Source organism: Pangasianodon hypophthalmus, chromosome 16 (assembly GCF_027358585.1).
Source record: "Pangasianodon hypophthalmus isolate fPanHyp1 chromosome 16, fPanHyp1.pri, whole genome shotgun sequence".
In the NCBI taxonomy this organism is placed as follows: domain Eukaryota; kingdom Metazoa; phylum Chordata; class Actinopteri; order Siluriformes; family Pangasiidae; genus Pangasianodon; species Pangasianodon hypophthalmus.
The window spans coordinates 21,938,164-21,957,366 of NC_069725.1; the positions used below are offsets into that span (position 1 = coordinate 21,938,164).

At 37.3% G+C, this 19,203-nt stretch overlaps 1 protein-coding gene across 1 annotated transcript in view; it reads right to left on the minus strand.

The window, feature by feature from the left end:
* ghrhrl (growth hormone releasing hormone receptor, like) overlaps positions 1 to 19,203 on the minus strand; it is a 36,817-nt gene extending 17,614 nt beyond the window's left edge. The window contains exons 1-3 of the mRNA XM_026920925.3: positions 19,070 to 19,203; positions 4,562 to 4,676; positions 4,037 to 4,144 (exon numbers count right to left, since the gene is read on the minus strand). Of these exons, the coding sequence (XP_026776726.3) occupies positions 4,037 to 4,144; positions 4,562 to 4,676; positions 19,070 to 19,120 (274 nt within the window). The 5' untranslated portion in view covers positions 19,121 to 19,203. The remainder of the gene's footprint in view (positions 1 to 4,036; positions 4,145 to 4,561; positions 4,677 to 19,069) is intronic.

Here is a 19,203-nt window from a genome sequence, read left to right on the forward strand (position 1 = left end):
TAGTGCATCATGTTCAGATAATGGCCCTAAATTGTAAACTGTAGCACATACTATAAACTATATAAATATGCTTTGATTAATTATTTTTATTTAATATCATTATATCCCTATTTTATGTCCTCAATTAATTTCAGTCACAAAAGAAATGGCATCCCATAATTCATAATCCCATCACAAGTGCTATACAATTAGCACACAAAAATCATTCCCTGCATATTTTAGAATTCAAATAATGTAATAATTATTTACTGAACATATTATTTGTGTTTAAACCCAGATTCTGCGGATCTGTATTTACTGAGAACGCGCTCAGTGCTGCAGGAAAGTTTGACTCTCTCCACCCTTCACTCTGCACCGTTGCTCTTCAATTTACCATGTTAGCAGTCACAGAAACCGATTCCGTAATATAGCTTCTTATTTAGGGGAGCCACTGGAGGATCCAAGCTGATTGAAACAGGGGCACTGGCCCCCCTTGGAGCCCACCCACCTGGCAGGCAGGTAATCTTGTTTAGAGTAGAGACATAGTTGCAATTTGTTTCTTCAAGGGTTAGGTTTCTGGTTACACACCATGAAAATCAATGGCATGGAAAAATCTTTTTTTTTTTTAACCATTTTAAAAATGTAAAAAATTCCCCATATGGAAATAGCAGGTGGAAACAAGGTTGGGTGTTAAATAAGGACATGATCATTTACATGCAATAAATAACTTTTCCTGTAGAATGATCATTCACTAATGGTGAAACAAATGGAAAAATGCATAGAGAGAGAAAGAGAGAGAGAGAAAGAGAGTGATATTTTTGCTACTTTATTCTCCTCCAGCTTCTATGATTATTCTGAATTTTGGAATACCTGCTGGGCTTCATTAATTGCGTCTTCAGCTCGTCTTCACTGGGGAAGCGAGTGGTTGAATACGAACACTGCTGATGAGCTGATTACAGGTGCACTTTATGTGATTAACAGGTTCTCAACTGAGATTAGGTAGACCATTGCGGATGATGTACGGTGACTGACGAAGGTGGTGTGTGAGGTGCTTTATTCCTTGTAAGTGCCTTTAGGGCTCAAACTAAAGCCACAGCTGAGAGGTTTGAACTCCATGAAATATTTTATGAAATGTACAAATGCTAATTCATGGGTGGATAACATAATGCACATAAAGCACAGCTGATTCTATACACTATATGGCTCACATATGGGTGTGATGCTTAGGTGTCCACAAACTTTTGACCATATAGTGTATGCCACATTGTTTTGCATAGTTGTATAACGACATTCATAATATATCAACAAAATTACGATTCATATATAACGGCCACAGATGTCCAACGAAAACAAATTAATCACATTTAATTGGCCACCAGCTGTTATGGTGAGAAACAGGATTAACCAATCAGATCGTGCATATTTCCGGTTTGTGTTTGGAAGCTACTAGCCAGCTAGCTCCACTCTGAGCATGCGGATATCGAGATGACAGCCGATAAATGTTTACTGCAGGAACAGAAAAAGTAGTGTAGATCTGGTTTTATAATATAAAATGTCCTTTTCCCTCACTAGTGTTATTTTAATCATTTTCAGTGGAGCTGTCATAACAGAATTTAATTTCCTAAGTTTATTAACGTTATTAATATGACCAAAGATGACAAGATTATTTGACGGAAGCGTATATCATGCCTTAAATAATAGAGACAAATTCTGAATACCATTGCCGCATCTACTACCTAGCATCCACCCAAAATAGCAATTTAATTGTACAGATCATGCAGTGAATTCCTCATATTTCCTCATCCCAGCTGAAAAGAATTCCTATGACTATGCCACTGGCAGAGAAACAACAGGCCTGTATTTAGTCAATCAGCCATATTTAGACATGATTTGTGTGTGAAGTTTGCTTCTGACACTGGAGCTACAAGGCTAATGTAGCTAATATAAAAAAGTACTCATAAAAAGGTGACTTTTTAGTCTCAGACAGCTCCAAGGAGTTGATCTAACAAATCACACTGAGACAGTGAGAATGAAGCCTAATACCCATTACTGCTATCTATCTGCCGCTGTCACCGCTAGTGATTAGCAATCAGCTAGTTTGTATGGTCAGAGGAACTAGTATGCTAGTGAAAGTTTGTGAGATTAGGAACACTGTTCTTAGTTAGTTAGTCTTAGCTAATGTTTGCCTTGGTTCCTTGGTGAAAATCAGCATGTGACCTGAGGTCATTTTAGTCATTAAAAGCTTAACAACTGTGATAATTTATGATTGCTGTTCTTACGTTTGCTATTCTTACATGCTAGCAATGTTAGCTTCACAGTTCCACTGCAGAAACAGAGAATTAAACTTGTCATAACTATTGATCTCCTTTTGGGTTAAGGGAAAACTTATGAATGTAATATTTTTGCTTAACTGTAATTTGAATTCATGACAATGTGCCTGTAATTGTGTTTAATTTTTAACAATTATTTATTTTAGCTGACTTTCCAGCAGCCTGTTAGTTGGTCCCTGATCGGAGGTTGTTATTGGTTAAAGTGTTGCTAGGCAGATTTACTGATTGCTACAGCTGTATGTTATTGATCGGTTTGTGATTGTGGGTGTGGTTTATGCATTGATTAGCATGTGCTGTGAAGGGGATAAACAATGGTTATAGGCTGTCTGTATAAATAAATTACTTTTGTATTTTCTTGTTTTTAAAGTTGTTTCATTCAGAAGAGAGGGAGGAATAAGATGCAATTTAAAAAACAGCAGGTAAATAAGGATTCATGGAGAGACTGTAATTTAAAAAATAACATTTTCATCTTAATTTGCTGTTATTTTTCTTGTCAAATCTCTAGTGTTTCCAGTCTCTAAAAATGTTTTTTTTTTTAAGGTAGTAGGAAACCTTACTAATTTATGCAAGTTAATTAGCCAAAATATGCTGAAACAGAATATTTCTGTTGGCTTGATGAGGACGAGAAAAAAAGCATATGACAACAACAATGACTTCCCTTTTTCACCCTGTTCTGATGGGAGCTATAGCCTGTGATTTGGGCCATCTGTGTGTGTGTGTGTCTGTGTGTGCATAAAAGCCTAGCTTGGAGGTAAATGAAACAGCTCTTTTTCATGTTTTTATCTTGCGTTCTTATTTTCTCATAACAGGCCCAGATGTATCTGTGTGATCTTGAGTGGACATGGCTATAGCAGGATAGGATCTGGCCATGTTGTTTCTTTTTTTTTTTTTTTGAATCCAGACCAGTACGCTTCACAATGAGGTCTGAAAGACCCCAGTATAAATTGTCACATTTCTTATGTTCACAATACATAATACACAACACAAGTTCACTAAACATGTGGAGGGTATGACCCTGTTGCTAAAAATATTCATTAAGCAGAACGAAGGTGGTGTATGAAGTGTTTTAGTCATAGTTAGTCCTTTTGAGGCAAAATATATGACAGCCCAACAGAACAGAAGGATAGGACTGGTAATTGTCTGACTGTGTAATAGTGTGTAATGGGTGTTTATCTGGTTGTGTGTGGTGTGTAGTGATTGGTGATCTGGTTATGTATGATGTGTAGTGATTGGTGATCTGTTTATATATGATGTGTAGTGATTGGTGATCTGGTAATATATGATGTGTAATGAATGGTGATCTGCTTATGTATGATGTATAGTGGTTGATGATCTGGTTGTGTGAGACGGGTAATGATTGGAGATCTGTTTATGTATGATGTGTAATGATTGGTGATCTGGTTGTGAATGGCTTGTAGTGATTGATGACCTGATTGTTTGGTGTATAATAATTGGTGATCTGGATAATTGTGATGTGTAATAATTGGTGATCTGGATAATTGTGATGTGTAATAATTGGTGATCTGGATAATTGTGATGTGTAATAATTGGTGATCTTGTTGTGCGTGGTGTATAATGATTGGTGATCTTTTTGTGCGTGGTGTGTAATGATTGGTGATCTGGTTGTGAGTGGTGTGTAATGATTGGTGATCTGGTTGTGAGTGGTGTGTAATGATTGGTGATCTGGTTGTGAGTGGTGTGTAGTGTCTGTAGTGTGCGTGTTGTACCTGTGTGGTTGCTAAAGAGAGAGAACACAGCAGGACAGGGGGACTGTACGATTTCTCCAACTGCTGCTCTGGGCCAACACACCACAGAGTCCCATGCTGGGAGGCAGCCTACACACACACACACAATTTATACAATTGTACAATTTTAGTACAATTTAGCTGTTTTGAAGTTTCCTCCAAAACCACACCCACAAAGTGCTAGAATGCTCATGCTTTCTGAATTGATAATCAACGTGAATGCACTCCAAGTGCTGATTGATTGGATGTTGGTGGACCACATCATATTTTTTTAGTTGGAGGCGCCACAGAGACCATGGTTTCACCTCTGAGTGGATTATATTTTATTGCCATGTCAACTGCTGGAACTTGAAATATTACAAAGTGTTCTGATGTTTAAAAAAAAGGAAATGGAAATTTCTTGGAAATTCATGCTGTCTCGCTTCTAAACGGTCTCGTAGAAAAGCATCTGCCAAATGAATAAATGTGAATGTAAATCTAAAATTCTACAAATTTTAAAAGTCTGACCTGTCTGCCCTGAAGTGCTGAGGTTTTCATGTTCAGCGATTCCTCTCAGACAGAGCTGCTCTTCTCGTTCCAACTGGAATATATACTCACACTCTGGGTGCAAACTCGCCCAAACCTACAGAGAGAAAGTAAAAGAGATAAAGACAGGGAGACAGAGGACATTTTAAATGAACTTACTGATAGGATGACACAGATTAATTGAATAAATATGAATTACATTCACAGACGCTTTCCTTAGAGGCTGCACTTGAACTACTTATGGAATGGGAAACTGTATCAGAATTCTGGGGCATGTTCTTCCTCTCTGAATAAAAACTGGCCTTTTCAAAAAAAAAAAAAAAAAGCCAGGGATCCCATCAACTGTGGAAAATAACCTGAGAGGTCAAATGCATGAAAAGGAGAGAGAGACCGATTTAATAGACTGACCCATTGGGCAGAAATAGTACAACGGCCTCAAATAATAAAGCTGTCACAGAAAGGTGGGAAGCTCTCCATAAATGGTCACTTGCCAAAAATAGCATGTAAAATTTGGTATATTTAGAAATCAGACTCCATTTTCGTTTGCAGGTAACAACAGGAAATTAGACAAACTGAAAATAATACGCTTTCTGCTTGAGTGTATTTTACGTGTCAGGTGATATTGCTTCTCTCCGTTCTGTCCTAAATGAATCACTGTAATAAGATTGCTATATTAATGTCTTTCTACCCTGCTAAGCCTACCAATTAGCTGAATAATGATCACGTTTGAAGTGTTCATTTCCGTAAAACAGTAATTGAGTGCATGTGCAGCCCAGTACAACTGAAGAAACACTAGTGATCAACAGGCTGTGCTGAGTGAAGATTGATTACCTGGTTTTCGGGATTATCTGAGTTTTTCTGCTTTCTTGGGAGCATGAAAAGAGTCTCCAGTGTCAGTATGGAGCTGCTATAGCATAAGTGATAACAGGACCTAACTTGTTCACACTAATGTTTGGAACAAAGTTTAATGTGTCATTCATCAATAAATTAAATTGTAAATGTTGGGAAGTTGCTGTGGTGTAAAAGGAATAAAATGCTTCATGTTGTGATGTTATAGGAAAATAATCAACTAATCAGGCTGGTCTGCATGACACCACTGCATCACTGATTATTTTCCTATAGCATCACGTGTTTATTCCTTATATATTATTATTGCAATGTATTTTATCTAAATTTGAGAAATACTGCAAAATTTTACCCTTTAGTTTCCCCCAGTGTCACTGTCAAATGCAATTCAGATATAAATCTAATATTTATTTGTGTGTTGCATCTATAATGGTTGTTCAGGGATTAGACAGGAGAAGTACAAAAGTACTCTGAGTTATACAGTTATATGGATCAAGCACTAGACAGAGTTTAGTGCTACATGTGGTGGATATAATGTAGAGGTCATATCTCCTCTCTTAAAAAGAGCCACTTATGGCTTCTCCATTTCTCTGGTTATCTCCTCTTTTTCTGTGAACTGAATGATGAGCACTTAGCATGAAAGACATCCAAACGTGGACCGTTTTCTCAGAGGCAAATGCTATTCTTCATAGAAATATTGATGTATTTCATGAATGTGCGATGAGATGCCATTCCTCTCGTTCACTCTTTTGATGTCAATAGGAGCGCTGATCACTCTGAGAGAAAATTGAAGCAATGTCGAAAATAGCCTAATGGTTCATTCCATTTTATTCCAGTTATGAACAAACCATTATTACGTGCCTGTACTGATATTATCGGGAACAGTAGTGCCAGTATTTCAGTGGTCAGAACAACACGATCATCCAAAACTGAGCACTACAAAGGAAAAAAAATGCCTGAAGGAGTTATTTCTCAGCTTCAGAGAATATGACCAATCACAAGATGAGGTTCTTTTTACCTAACACTTCAATCCATCATTATTTTTATAGCTGCAGTTTAAATGACATCAGTGAGCTGACTAATATTGGAGTTTGTCCTAACTTGGAGAATGTCACAGCACCTGTGGTGCCTATTATGGTAATTATCTAAAAGATGCATTTTGAAGCTCATGTCGCATTCAGATGGGGAAAAACTATTCTAGCAATGCATTACTGAGCTTTTCCTAGTCAGGACGCACTGACACAATGTATAAGAATGAAAACCCGGAGGTTACAGTTGCAGTGAATATTAGATCTCTGAGTAATTTGTGCTCGAAGGATTGTTCTTGGAAACCCAAATCCATTCTCTCCTTTCTTGTTCAGAACAACGTGCATTGTTTTTTTTTTTTCTCCGATTAGTCTGCCAATCAGTTTCAGAAATAATGACACAGAGCAAAATTGAGGCTGAGAGCTTACCAGGAACGGGAGAAACTATGAAAAAGTGGCAAGCTGGCAATGCTGACTGTTTCGAGACTTCATAAAAAGGAAAATGAATATGAGCAGCTCATACACATAAGAGTAGTTAGTTAGTAATAATGCCTCAAATTAAGTTTAAGCTACCTGGGCTATTTCTGTGAGCTGTCCATGTCCAGTGAGCATAGAGCATATCCACAGGAAGAAATCCACATAACAAAATACAAAGTAGTTTTATTTACAGCAGATTTTTCACCTGCTAGTGGGTCAGTGTACGTTTCAAATGATGTCACTTGGACCAACTGTTAATATTTAGTAGTTTTTGTTCAAACTAGGCTACAATAGAGGAACTTTCTGTATCTTCTTTTGAGACTTAAAAAAAAGGAACAGGAATATGAGCAGTTCACATTCCACTTCATTCTGAATAAAAAAGTGCTCCTTTCAAGTTCCTTTTAAGGACCTACATGAGAGGAGTGCAGTCTGACCGAGACATGGGAACATGTCTTACTCTCACACAGCTAATCCATTTCTGAAGTAGATTCACCCACTACAAAACTAATAACCTTAGGAGTATGTTATGACGTGATTCAGCTGCAATCCGTAATTAACGTTCAATTAAAACTCTGTAGCTCATTATGTAAAGTGCACCTGGGAATGCATACTGATTGCACTCTGCTTGATTTAAATGTTGCCAGGTACATACTCAGCACAATGTTTCTAAAATTCACACACACATCAACACAATGTCTTTAATGCAGGATGCACCAGGCAAAAAAAAAAGAAAGAAAAAAGTGTGTGTGTATGTGTGTGATTCATTTCCCCTATTGATTTTGGCATGGCACTAGGACACAGGTTAACATGTGAGGCAGGTTCAATTACGTCCCTTATTGGTCAAATCTGTTGTCTTTTTTTTCAGATGCTATTTTTCTGCCTTGAAAAAGAATACTTCAAAGCACTTAGTTCTGATGGAAAAAAGATAGAGAAAAAAAAACAGAAATGCTGGTGCTTTTAAGGGTGCTTTCACACCTGTTATAGCATTTGCAGAGTCTGAATCAGAGAGAAATTCATAACTTTTGGTTCATTTGCTATTTGGTTTGTTTTCACATTGGACATCATTAAATGAACCAAAAAGCAAGAAAAACATGGGCTGAGGAGCCAGTACCACTGAAAATACACGTCCATGAAAAGCCTTCTGACAGAAATATTAACTGTTAACTTTTTTTTTTTTTACTATTAATATGTTAATATTCACTATTTGACTTTGTTTCTTGCCATAATGAAAGAACATCTATTAAACCTAAGCACAGTAAATGTCTTATCCTCTTCATTTTGTCCTAAGGGTGTGCAAACTTTTGCACACAACACTATAGAGTGTGTATTCTTTTCATGTATATTTAAGTGAATTAACCTAAGAGCTTTCTAAGTCCTGATGAGTAAAAGCCTTTATAGTTTTCACTTTCATTTGAAATTTTCAGGAATGAAAAGGTTTTTTTTTTTGGCTACACCATCTGCACTCTGTTTGAGTTTGTGTGTGTAATTATGCTTCTCACTCACATTTTGTACAGCTGGGAGTAGAACAGTATTCAGTATGAGGTGCAAGTATAACAAAATGTACCATGTGTTTATTCCCATTACAGCTAAGTGACTATGATGGCAAAATGCATTCCCACTGAACGTAGTTCTGCTTGTATAAAAGGAAAAAAGGACGAAGGAGTTAAAGTTTATTTTGTGCATGTGAAAAGTGAGGTCAATCTCATCTTCAGTAATGCACCTGCAGCACTTCAGCAACACTCCAGAGATAAGAAAACCTCCAGGTTAATGCACAAGCAGACGGCTGTGTGAAATTACCCACGGGTTCTGCTTTATAAATGCAGATCATGGTAAGCATGAAATGGAGATGAATTTGCATTGATAGAAACACTCAGAGGTCTCTCTCTGTCTCTGTGTGTGTGTGTGTGTGTGTGTGTGTGTGTGTGTGTAAAAGTGTAACTGTTAAGACAATCATGACTTACCCTAATTTCACATCAGATGTGACCTTTTAGGGAAAAGAGCCTGATTTAAATATGTCACATCACTGCGGTGAAGGAAAGCGAAACCTCAGCAGTTGCTAAATGCATTTTTCTTCTGAAACACATTTACATCGCATTCGGACTTTTTAAAATTCATTTTAGAATGATAAAAATGTACAAGTGAAGTTCAGTCTAATCCAAACAAAAAGTTTTTAAAACAGCCGATGGTGATAAAAGTGCTGCAAGTTTCTCCCAGAAACAAGTGCAAGATTGATCTAGGAGTAACTTAACACACACACACACGCACACACACACACATAGCCCTACACTTAAGTGCAAGTATTCAGGAGTGCTACAGAAACTCTCCAGTCTGTTCAACTGCAAGGCCAGTAACTGTAGAAAGCACAGAATGATTGCTCAGACCAATCAAGACTGAAATAAGCACTATTGAGATAGAGGTCAGTGGATCCCAAAGTGCACAATTATGACTTGATCAACACGGCAACACAATTTGTACTTCAGTTACACAGCCTCACAGCTGCCTAATTGTAAGAACAGGTTACACACATGTGTAATCACTGATATTAGGTGCTTTTCAACATGGATTTCTTCAGGATTTCTTTAGCTGCAAATGCAACTGCTAACATGAGAATAATATATAAATAAACAAATAAAGAAATAATACGCTAAAAAAAGTATTTGCAACGGTTACAATTTTTGTATTTATTAATGAACCACATGAATGAACTTATTATGTTTTCACAGTTACATTTAAAGTTACAGAACGTCTCTGAGACTCGAGTCTTCATGACAGAGGAATTTACACTTTCTGGTTTCTCTGTAACATGAAAAGCTGCGTGTTTTTTAGTCATATTAACTTCAACAGAGAGAAAAGACTGCTTGGTGGTCTGCTTAGGGAACGACTGTTTGTAGCTGCTATAACGTAACTGATAACAGGAACAAACTCCATGTTGGGAAAGATACTCAAAACAGAAAATGTCACCATATCTACAATTATACACTTTAATTTGCTAAATAAAAACACGTTTATTATTAGTTAAAGATTATCTGGCACGTCCACCATACAAGTCCCTGTGAATGAGCCATAGAAACAATAATGTGTTAGAATGAGTGCATTAATAGGCTATCAACCTATCCCTTATCTTACAGTTTTAAACCTTCACATTATAGAAAATTAATAAACACCTTCTGATTTGGGAATTCAACCGTGCTGTAGTATGATTATTGTAATCAACACACATTGTCTGTTAAGTGAATACTGATCTGACTGAAATGATCATTCGGGCATGATGTCATAGTTCACGCCATATGTATGCTGCTTAAAATTCCAGCACCCCCAATGTAAAGTGCCTTCACATGTCCATGGCCACTACTGAATTTGATTTTTTTGCGTAATCCTATGCCGTCCTCCTACTGGAGGCTCTTGGTGAGCACGTGCCATTAAGCATTCTAAGATCTCAGGTCTCAACTCACAACCAAAGAACTTGTTTAAGATGTGCAATTTTTGTCAGTGACAGCTGAAAAATCACACACTGTAAAGCTGGCCTAACAGCCAGAGGTAAAGCTGTAGCTAAGTTTTCTGAAAGTTGGTCAGGATGGAGGAGGCTGTGTGCGTGTGTGTGTGTAATTTTCATAACTGGAAGTGAAGGTTCCTGAAAGTGCCTTAACTGCACAGTCATTAAAAGCATCACACACTGATTTGGAACACCAAATTACATAGAAACATTGTTAAATATAACAGGTGTATCCATCACGACTGTATTCCACTGTCAATTGTCATTTCAGGCTGTAATTTGCTATTGGTGATCCACTGGAAAATTCGGGTCATCATGCCTTGCTTAATTCATCATCACAGTCAGAAGCTCAATTTCAAATCAAGAATGAAATGGCAGAGGGTCACAGCGAGGCACAAATCTGTTTCAGTGATCTACGCTGATATATAGAGAAAAAAAACCCTTCATGACCATCATCAAGCGTCCACTTCTCTTATTAAAATGTATGCAGTGGAAAGAACCTGTACATAAATCAAGTCAAATGAGCATAATACAGTGTCATTGTATTATTTCCTAAGTGCATTTCAGAACCTCTGATAATGGCATTTAACACTATATTACACTAATTTCTTGCTAGTTGTTTAAGATTCTACGCTAATGAATAGAAGTTCAAATCCCAGGACCAAAGCGAGCCCTTAGGCAAGACCTTTAATCCTGTACTGCATACAGCTACATTAAGGCAACACAATTTCTTTCTTGGAGCTAAGACTTATCCAATAATGCAGCCGAAGTCATAGGATAAAAATCTAAGACAAAATTAGGGTGCCTAAGACTTTTGCACAGTATGATAAATCATAACGTCATGCATAGTTCCTTGGATTGCTATGGGTTCTTGGCCCCCTATCGCTCTGATAGAGAAACACTTTGTTCTAGGGTTTAAAGGTTTTCCCAGAGGAATAACAAAAGAATCCTTTTCTTCTAAAAGTAACCCTTTTTTAAAATCTGGTGTATTTTGCCTTTTCTTTTCTTTTTGATATAATCTGATATACTTCTTTGTCTCTTTAAGGAACATTCCAAATCTTGCGGTCTCAAACATTATTTTAAATTTCTGGAAGATATGTTTAAGATGGCTATCAAGTAAGAAATAAAACACTTGGGGGCTTGCTGTTATAGGAAAATAATGACAGACAGGGTGATGTGATGTGGCCTGACATAAAGCAGAGTTACTGTTACCGTGTCCCAAAGTGTGTTTATTCCTATTATACCACAGCAATTTGCCAGCAATTACTTTTTTATTAACTAAACAACAATATATAGGACTATTTTTTTTTTATTTATCCATTTATCGCTACGTTTAACATTAAAAGCCTGCATAACAAGTTGTCCTGTTATCACTTACGTCATAGCAACTATAACGGTTGTTTGCTCACCAGCCTCTGTTGCAATCTATCCGACTGCACATGCAAATGAGTACTCTTTTATTTTGGGATGGCAGTAAATGAAAGCCTCGGTGTTTTGCAAAAACCAATTTCCATTATTCCCTCAAATGCACATGGGTGTTTTTGCACCTCTTTCGCATCAGCAGGTGATAAAAGGCTCATGTCCAGTGAGCACAGGCTGCCAAAATACATCAAATGCTCAAGCATGAAGAATGAAAAGGCTGAGTTCACTAAAAATGTGAAGCACTACCACTAATCATGGCACTAATGGAGGGAAAATTGAAAGAAGTGAGGAGACAGGAAGGAAGAGAGAGCACGATCAAAATGCCACATAGACAGACAGACAGAACAAACCAAACCATATTCACTCACAAGAAAATAAAATAAATAGATAAATAAAATGCACCGGTCTGTCGCAGTTGTCCATCCTGCTTCCAGAGACACCTGCATCTGATGAGATATTTATTCCCATTTTACATGATGGGACGGAGATCCATTAAGTGACCCTTTAGTCCTGAAATGGACCCTTACATCCTGAAATGGGTCACCGGGAGCATTTCACTGACTAAATCTTCTCATTCACAATCTCATTCTCATGATTTCGGTATAGTTGCCAAGGCAATGAGCACTCATATGTCTAAACCAGTAAGAAAAACATAAATGGATGTCCTCATGGCCGCTCTCTTCAATGAATGATGAAATCAGTCATTTCATGTGGCCATTGCATTACATTTTGAAAAATCATTTTAGACCTTAAGAGAGCACCTTCTGCGCTTGTTATGATCAGCAGGACCAGCGATAACATGACAACGCATGTGCCAGAGTGTTTGTGACAGATCTTACAGATCCTTGCCACCACCTCGGCACAGTACAATCCCAAGTTGCTCTATTTAGTTAGCTTAAAAAGGCAAGATGATAGAGTCGATGAGGAGAGAAACTCAGGTTGAGGCAATCACTGTGAACACCGTTATGGCAGCATGAGAGAGGGAATGAGTGCTCTTTGATGAATTGAAAGCAAATGAGGTTGCCCAAGTACTTCAGCGGTTCACACAGAGGCCAACTCATTTAACCATAAAGGACAGAGAAGATTGGGAGACAACATAGAGGAGGCAATGTATTCTGAAATCAGAAACCAGAATACAGAATCCAGAGACCCAAAGAGGTCGGTGACGCATAGCCAAGGTGGTCTGAGAGAACTTCCCCGTCATTGACAAAGTAACAGACACACCATTGCATTCAAGCCATAGCCAGTGGACACGCATCACGCATGGAAGAGCAAGGCCAAGAGAAATCCGCAGCTCCTATTCAGATCTCTATTTGTATCTGTTAAGAAGAAATTATCTGTTCAATCCGAATTATGTATTAGTATTTAGTTACATCCCTGCACTACACAGACAGTAAGCCGAGCTCAGGATCGAACCCTGGCGCTGTGAGGCGAAAATGCTCTCTTTTAAGGTCTTAGCTAGAATCTTTAACATTCCACAGTCCACAGAGTAAGAAGTTAAACTGTTAAAATCCTAAATTCATCAACCATGGCCAAAGTGATATTTTGAGCCTCGAAAAGAAGATATATAAAGTATATGTCTTAAGGAAAATGACCCAGTAGTGCCCGAAGGTACAGTAATGAACAACGCAAGAACACTTTAAATCACGCTGAAAAACTGGAACAGATCTGGGACACTGCCCCGGATTGATGCACACGTGTCAAGGACTACACTAAAGATAAGAAGTGCTCTGAGGCAAGATCTTGTGTATGAAGATTAACTAGTGATGGAGAGCAGCTAAAAATGCCTTTCTGAGATGGTGCTTCATCATGGGTTTAAGAGATTGAACCCACCGTGAATGAGTCTGTCAGTTCAATCCACCCAAATGACCCCTGATATTGACTTTGCTCCTTGGAGAACGAAGCGGCGCCACTTCTATGAAAATAGACTCACCTTATTTCTTTGGATTGTGATTGATTTAGTCTGTTTTTGTTTCGTAAAATTCCAGGAAAACAAGTAATATCGGAAAATGTCAGGCTGACTTCACCAGTAAGATGTGACCCATCAAATGTCAGCTCGTTCCTGTTTGGACATGTTTCTGCATTTATATGTGAGGAGATGGTGGAATATCCCCAACAGTCAAAGTCAATAACTTGACAAACCCCTTTGAGTTTCCTTTCATTCACTGAAAACAAGGCTGAAGGCAAAAGAGCCACAGGAACAAGCAGGAACTGGAAACTGAATTATCTTGACAGCATACCACAGGCTAATCATTGATTCTGAAGAACTGGCAACCACATACTGAAGGATCTTTATTCAACATTGTGTTCATTTGGCTAGAAATTGAGGTGAACCATATCGCTTGAAAATGGCTTGGACCATATGGCTATGAGAATCATGTGTAAAGAATCACATGCAAATATGAACCTTACGTAAAAATTACATGATAGAACGAATGAAGCGTGTGAAAATAAATCACGTAAAAATAAATGAATCTCGGGTAAAGAGTCACATGTAAAAATGAATGAATCATGTAAAAGAAAATGTGAATTTTAATGAATTGTATAAAAATCACTTGGAAAAAATGAAATGTGAAAAATTAATTTTGCGTGTAACTCATATATGAGTTAAATGAATCGTGTGCAAAGAGTCACATGCGAAAATAAATAAATCATGCATAAAGAATCACGTTAAAATAAACTAATCATAGTTAAAGAAACAGATGTGAAAATTAATGAATCATTCAAAATCATAGGTGGAAATAAACACATAATGAGCACACAACACATGAAAATAAATGAATCACGTAAAAAAAAAAAAAAAAAAATCACCTGGGAAAATAAATGAAACATGTGCAAAAGAATTACATGATAATAAATGAATCATGTGCAAAAGAATCACATGATAATAAATGAATCATGTGCAAAAGAATCACATGATAATATATGAATCATGTGTAAAAAATCACTTGAAAATAACTGAGACATGGGTAAAAAAAAAAGTAAAAAGTAATGAATCATGCATAAAAATCACATGTGAAAATTCATGAAGCATGTGAAAAAAAGATCACATGATAATAAACGAATAATGTGCAAAAAAAAAAAAATCACATGATAATAAATAAATCACGTGTAAAAAAAATTCACACAGAAAAAAATGTGATAATAAATCAATCAAAAGGCATATTGTAGCCCAATTTGGTCAACTAATTATCTGATTATTAAATTATACATTGTAACTCATGATAACCATCGCATTTTATGTGCTAATATTTAATAGTTTCCTATTTAACATTGTATGCCATTGTTTCATATTTAGGCCATTGTGCCAAAACATCAAAGCTAATAGCTATGTAAATAGCTACAGATTGAGTAAGACAGACAGATCAGCTTTCATTTTCTCCCCAGTCATTTTCTGTGTGGGTGCATTTCTACATTCTGTACTATTTTTCAGCATGACGTGGTGACTTTTTCAGAAGATAATGCCAGTTAATACAGCTTCTCAAAGCTCTATTCTTGGTTATTTAAGCGAAGGAAGAAAAGAGCTACTAAGAGCAGAGAACGGATAATGATAGCAGAGAGCCGGGGATGACAAACATGCCGCGTTCACCTAGTCACGTAGCTTCTACAGATTGAAAGGTTATTAAAAAAAAAAAAGCTGTTCAGAGGAAGAAACATACACAGTATTAGAGAATATTTATATCCTATTTAGGAAGAGAGACTCAACTGATAACAGGAACTAGCATCTTTTGGACATTCCACAACATTAAATGCAACTATAAATGGATAAAGACTGACATATCATAACTTAATAAATAAAAAAGATTATTTGTCGGTAATAAAAATACTTCAGAATATATTGTAATAAAAAAATTAACAGCTGCATCGCTGATTATTTTCCCAAACACGCACACCCCCAAGTGTTTTATTCCTTACTTAACATAGATGTTTTAGTTACTCTTAATAATGAAAAAACATCAGAACTGGCAAAAATTCTACATACAAATAACACCAATAATACATTTTCTGCTACTGTGATGAATAAAAGGCAATGTTGTTCAAAGATATCACTTGAGCGTGTATAAGGATGCTACCTATAAAAAAAACAAAAAAATAAAAAACGCTTACAGTACAAGACTATGACTTAGATGTATGTCTGAGATACATCATGGTATATCATATGTATTTATATTGGCCAGGTGGCCAATATAGAAAGTGGCAATAAAAGAAAATGGCTACTTTCTAATTAGAGTATGATCATGCATTGAAATCATGCTAATCTTTTATTAGAGCTGCTGTACATAATATTAGCAGTGTTTGCTAACTTATGCCAGAGTTCCTTCAAAGACACACAAGTCAGAATATCTTTTGCTGATTAAATTTGTAGAATTTGCTAGGTGTAGAAATTGGATCAAACGTCTACACCAACAACTGTTAATATAGCTAATCATGTTAGCTTTGTAAGTATTTTGTGTGTGTTATACTGTTAGTTTGGGAGGAGAGCCAATTACACCAGAAGCTAGCAAGCAAAATAATTAACCTTCAAACAGAAGCAAAGCAAGAAGCTTTGAATCTCAGGTCTCTCAATGCTAAAATTATAACGTACACAAAACAGCTTGCTAACATAATTACTTACGTGAATATCAAGTAAACTTGGCATTGCTATGTAAATGTTAGCTAGCTACGTAACTATGTTGTGTTTGGTAAAAATAATTAATGTTCAAGCTGAACCTCAGGCTTCTCCAGGCTAACGTTATAATGTACACAACATAAGTAATTATGTGAAGATTCAGTAAGCTTAGATAGAGTACAATGCTATGCAACTGTTAGCTAGCTAACTATGTTCCTTTTGGTATAATGTTAGCCAATAACACCAGAAGCTAGCAAGCAAAATAATTAATGTTCAAGTAGAACCAAAGTAAGCATGTTTGGATCTCAGGTCTTTCCGGAGCGCTGGGAGTGAAATGCTAGACAGATATTCACTCTTGTCATCTCACGCTCTAGTCCCATTCACTTCTGGACTCGTTTTCTTTGCTGCTCTACTGAACAATCTATATTTTTAGCAATTTTGCACATTTTGTAGAGTAATCCTTTATCACCAATACTGGAACTTGCACTTATGGTTAAAGTTCATCTGTTTCTGTTATTGGTTTTATAAAATGTATCAAAATCTCCACTGATATCTTCATTGGGACTTCAGTTCATATTCATACCTTATATGGGCTTCCTGTGCACTAGTGGCCGACTTTGAAGACCACCTCTGTTCAGAGAAATGGACAGATTGGTGGAGAGTTAAAGAGCCCAGGAAAGACGTTTTTCTCACAAGACCATGAATTTTAATGATAACTCTCAGGAGATAAAGACAGTTCTTTTGAATTGTTCTTTAGTAAAATTGCTTACAGCAGCTTTAATGTAATGCAGACACCTTTATAATTATCACTGGATGTGATATCAATGCAGGGAAGATGGCAGAGAAGAAAATATGGTGCCCATGTGGCAGCTCAGTCGGGCAGTGCCGACATGCCCATGAATTAAAACAATTAGTTTGGCACATCTTATCCCACGGCACACTAGTGCATGCTTGATGTTAAATTAATACGCTGAACCAAAGATCTCGGTCCTGTTTAAGAAAGAAATAAGTTTGACCCACTAGGGCACATTCGCTATGCAAATGTGTCAGACAGCAAGTGTATTGTGAGATAACATATACAGTTTGGCATACTGTATTTTAGATTTTCAAGGAAATCTGCGAAGCCCTCTAGTGCCTGTGTGTATTGTGTATGGGATACATATTGTGCTATACATCTAGTATTACAGTATACATCATTGTTAAGCATTATACATAGTGTTATATCATATCCTGGAGGTCCACCTCATTCTACCTCATCAGATAATTAGTTGAGATTAGAGGTGTGCATTGAGATCCTGTTCTGATGCAAAAAAAATCATGTGGAAAAAAAGGTATTTACTTTCATGGTGCCATGAGCGAGTGGTTAGATATGAAGCTTGTGGGACAACCAAAACCGCCGTCAGTTCATTCATCCTTGCTACCATGCGGTAGTTTAAATTAGGCTACTAGTTTGTTTATATTTTGGGAAATAGAACCAACTTAATTTGTTTGAAAATACGGCAAGTAGGTACGAATAAAAAATAATAACTGTACGAATGGGATTTAAAACAAACAAACAAACAAACTGTCCCGTGTACATCTCTAGCTGGGAACTTGAGTGATGTAGCTGAGGTTGAGGAACTGTCAGAGCCAGAAATTATACACCATGCTGACAGTGTTGATATTTCTACGTACATTTGTTTTTTTTTTGTTTTTTTTTTAGTGTTTTCTAGTGTTTCCAGGGCTTTAGTGATAGGGTTTATTTTTAATTAAAATAAGACAAAAAAGTAGGCCACACCCATTTCATCCAAATACAGACACAGATACAGATACATGCATTGCATTACACCCGTAATACACATCCTATAGAACAATTTCTCATGAAACCCTTAATCTAAATACAGTAAATATAGTTTTAAAATGAAACCCTGTTGTCCATCCATCCATTTTCCGTACTGCTTATCCTACACAGGGTCGTGAGGTAACCTGTAGCCTATGCCAGGGAACTCGGGGCACAAGGCGGGGGACACCCTGGACGGTGTGCCAACCCATCGCAGGGCACACACTACGGACAATTCTGAAGTGCCAATCAGCCTACAATGCATGTCTTTGGACGGGTGAAGGAAACCGGAATACCCGGAGGAAACCCCCAAAGCAGGGCGAGAACATGCAAACTCCACGCACACAGGGCAGAGGCAGGATTCACCCTATAGTGTTTAATCTTAAAGCATCCATATAGCTACATAGTTTTATACATATTGTTACACATACTAGACTCTTCATTAGAAATACACTTACAGGATAATTTATTAGACATACCAGCACTTGTAGAAAAACTCTCTTCCCTCTGAGGAAACTCTTAAAGGTTCTAAGTAAAACCCTACAAGAGTGTTTACAAGTACACCCCTCTGTAGAAGCTAAAACCCTGAACTATGCAAAGACCTCCTAAAAACTGTTAAACATTTTTTTTGTACATTGTATGTGCACAGTTAGAGCTCTTCTTCCATGTAGAGTATAAATTAGACTTCATGCGTCTGTTTACATTCACCTGTCACCTCTCAACAACTCAGAACTTACTAAATGAACTGGAACTAAAATGCGCATTGAACGTGTTGACTTCAGCACAAGTCGGTACTCACGGCTGCAGTAAGCGTCGCGAGCCACACGGTCCCGGTGCAGAGAGAGAGCATGGCGGCTCCAGCGCGCGGAGGAACGGCAGCTCTCCGGACAAGCCCGTCGCGCGCTCTGAACGGCACCGGAGCGCGCGCGCGCG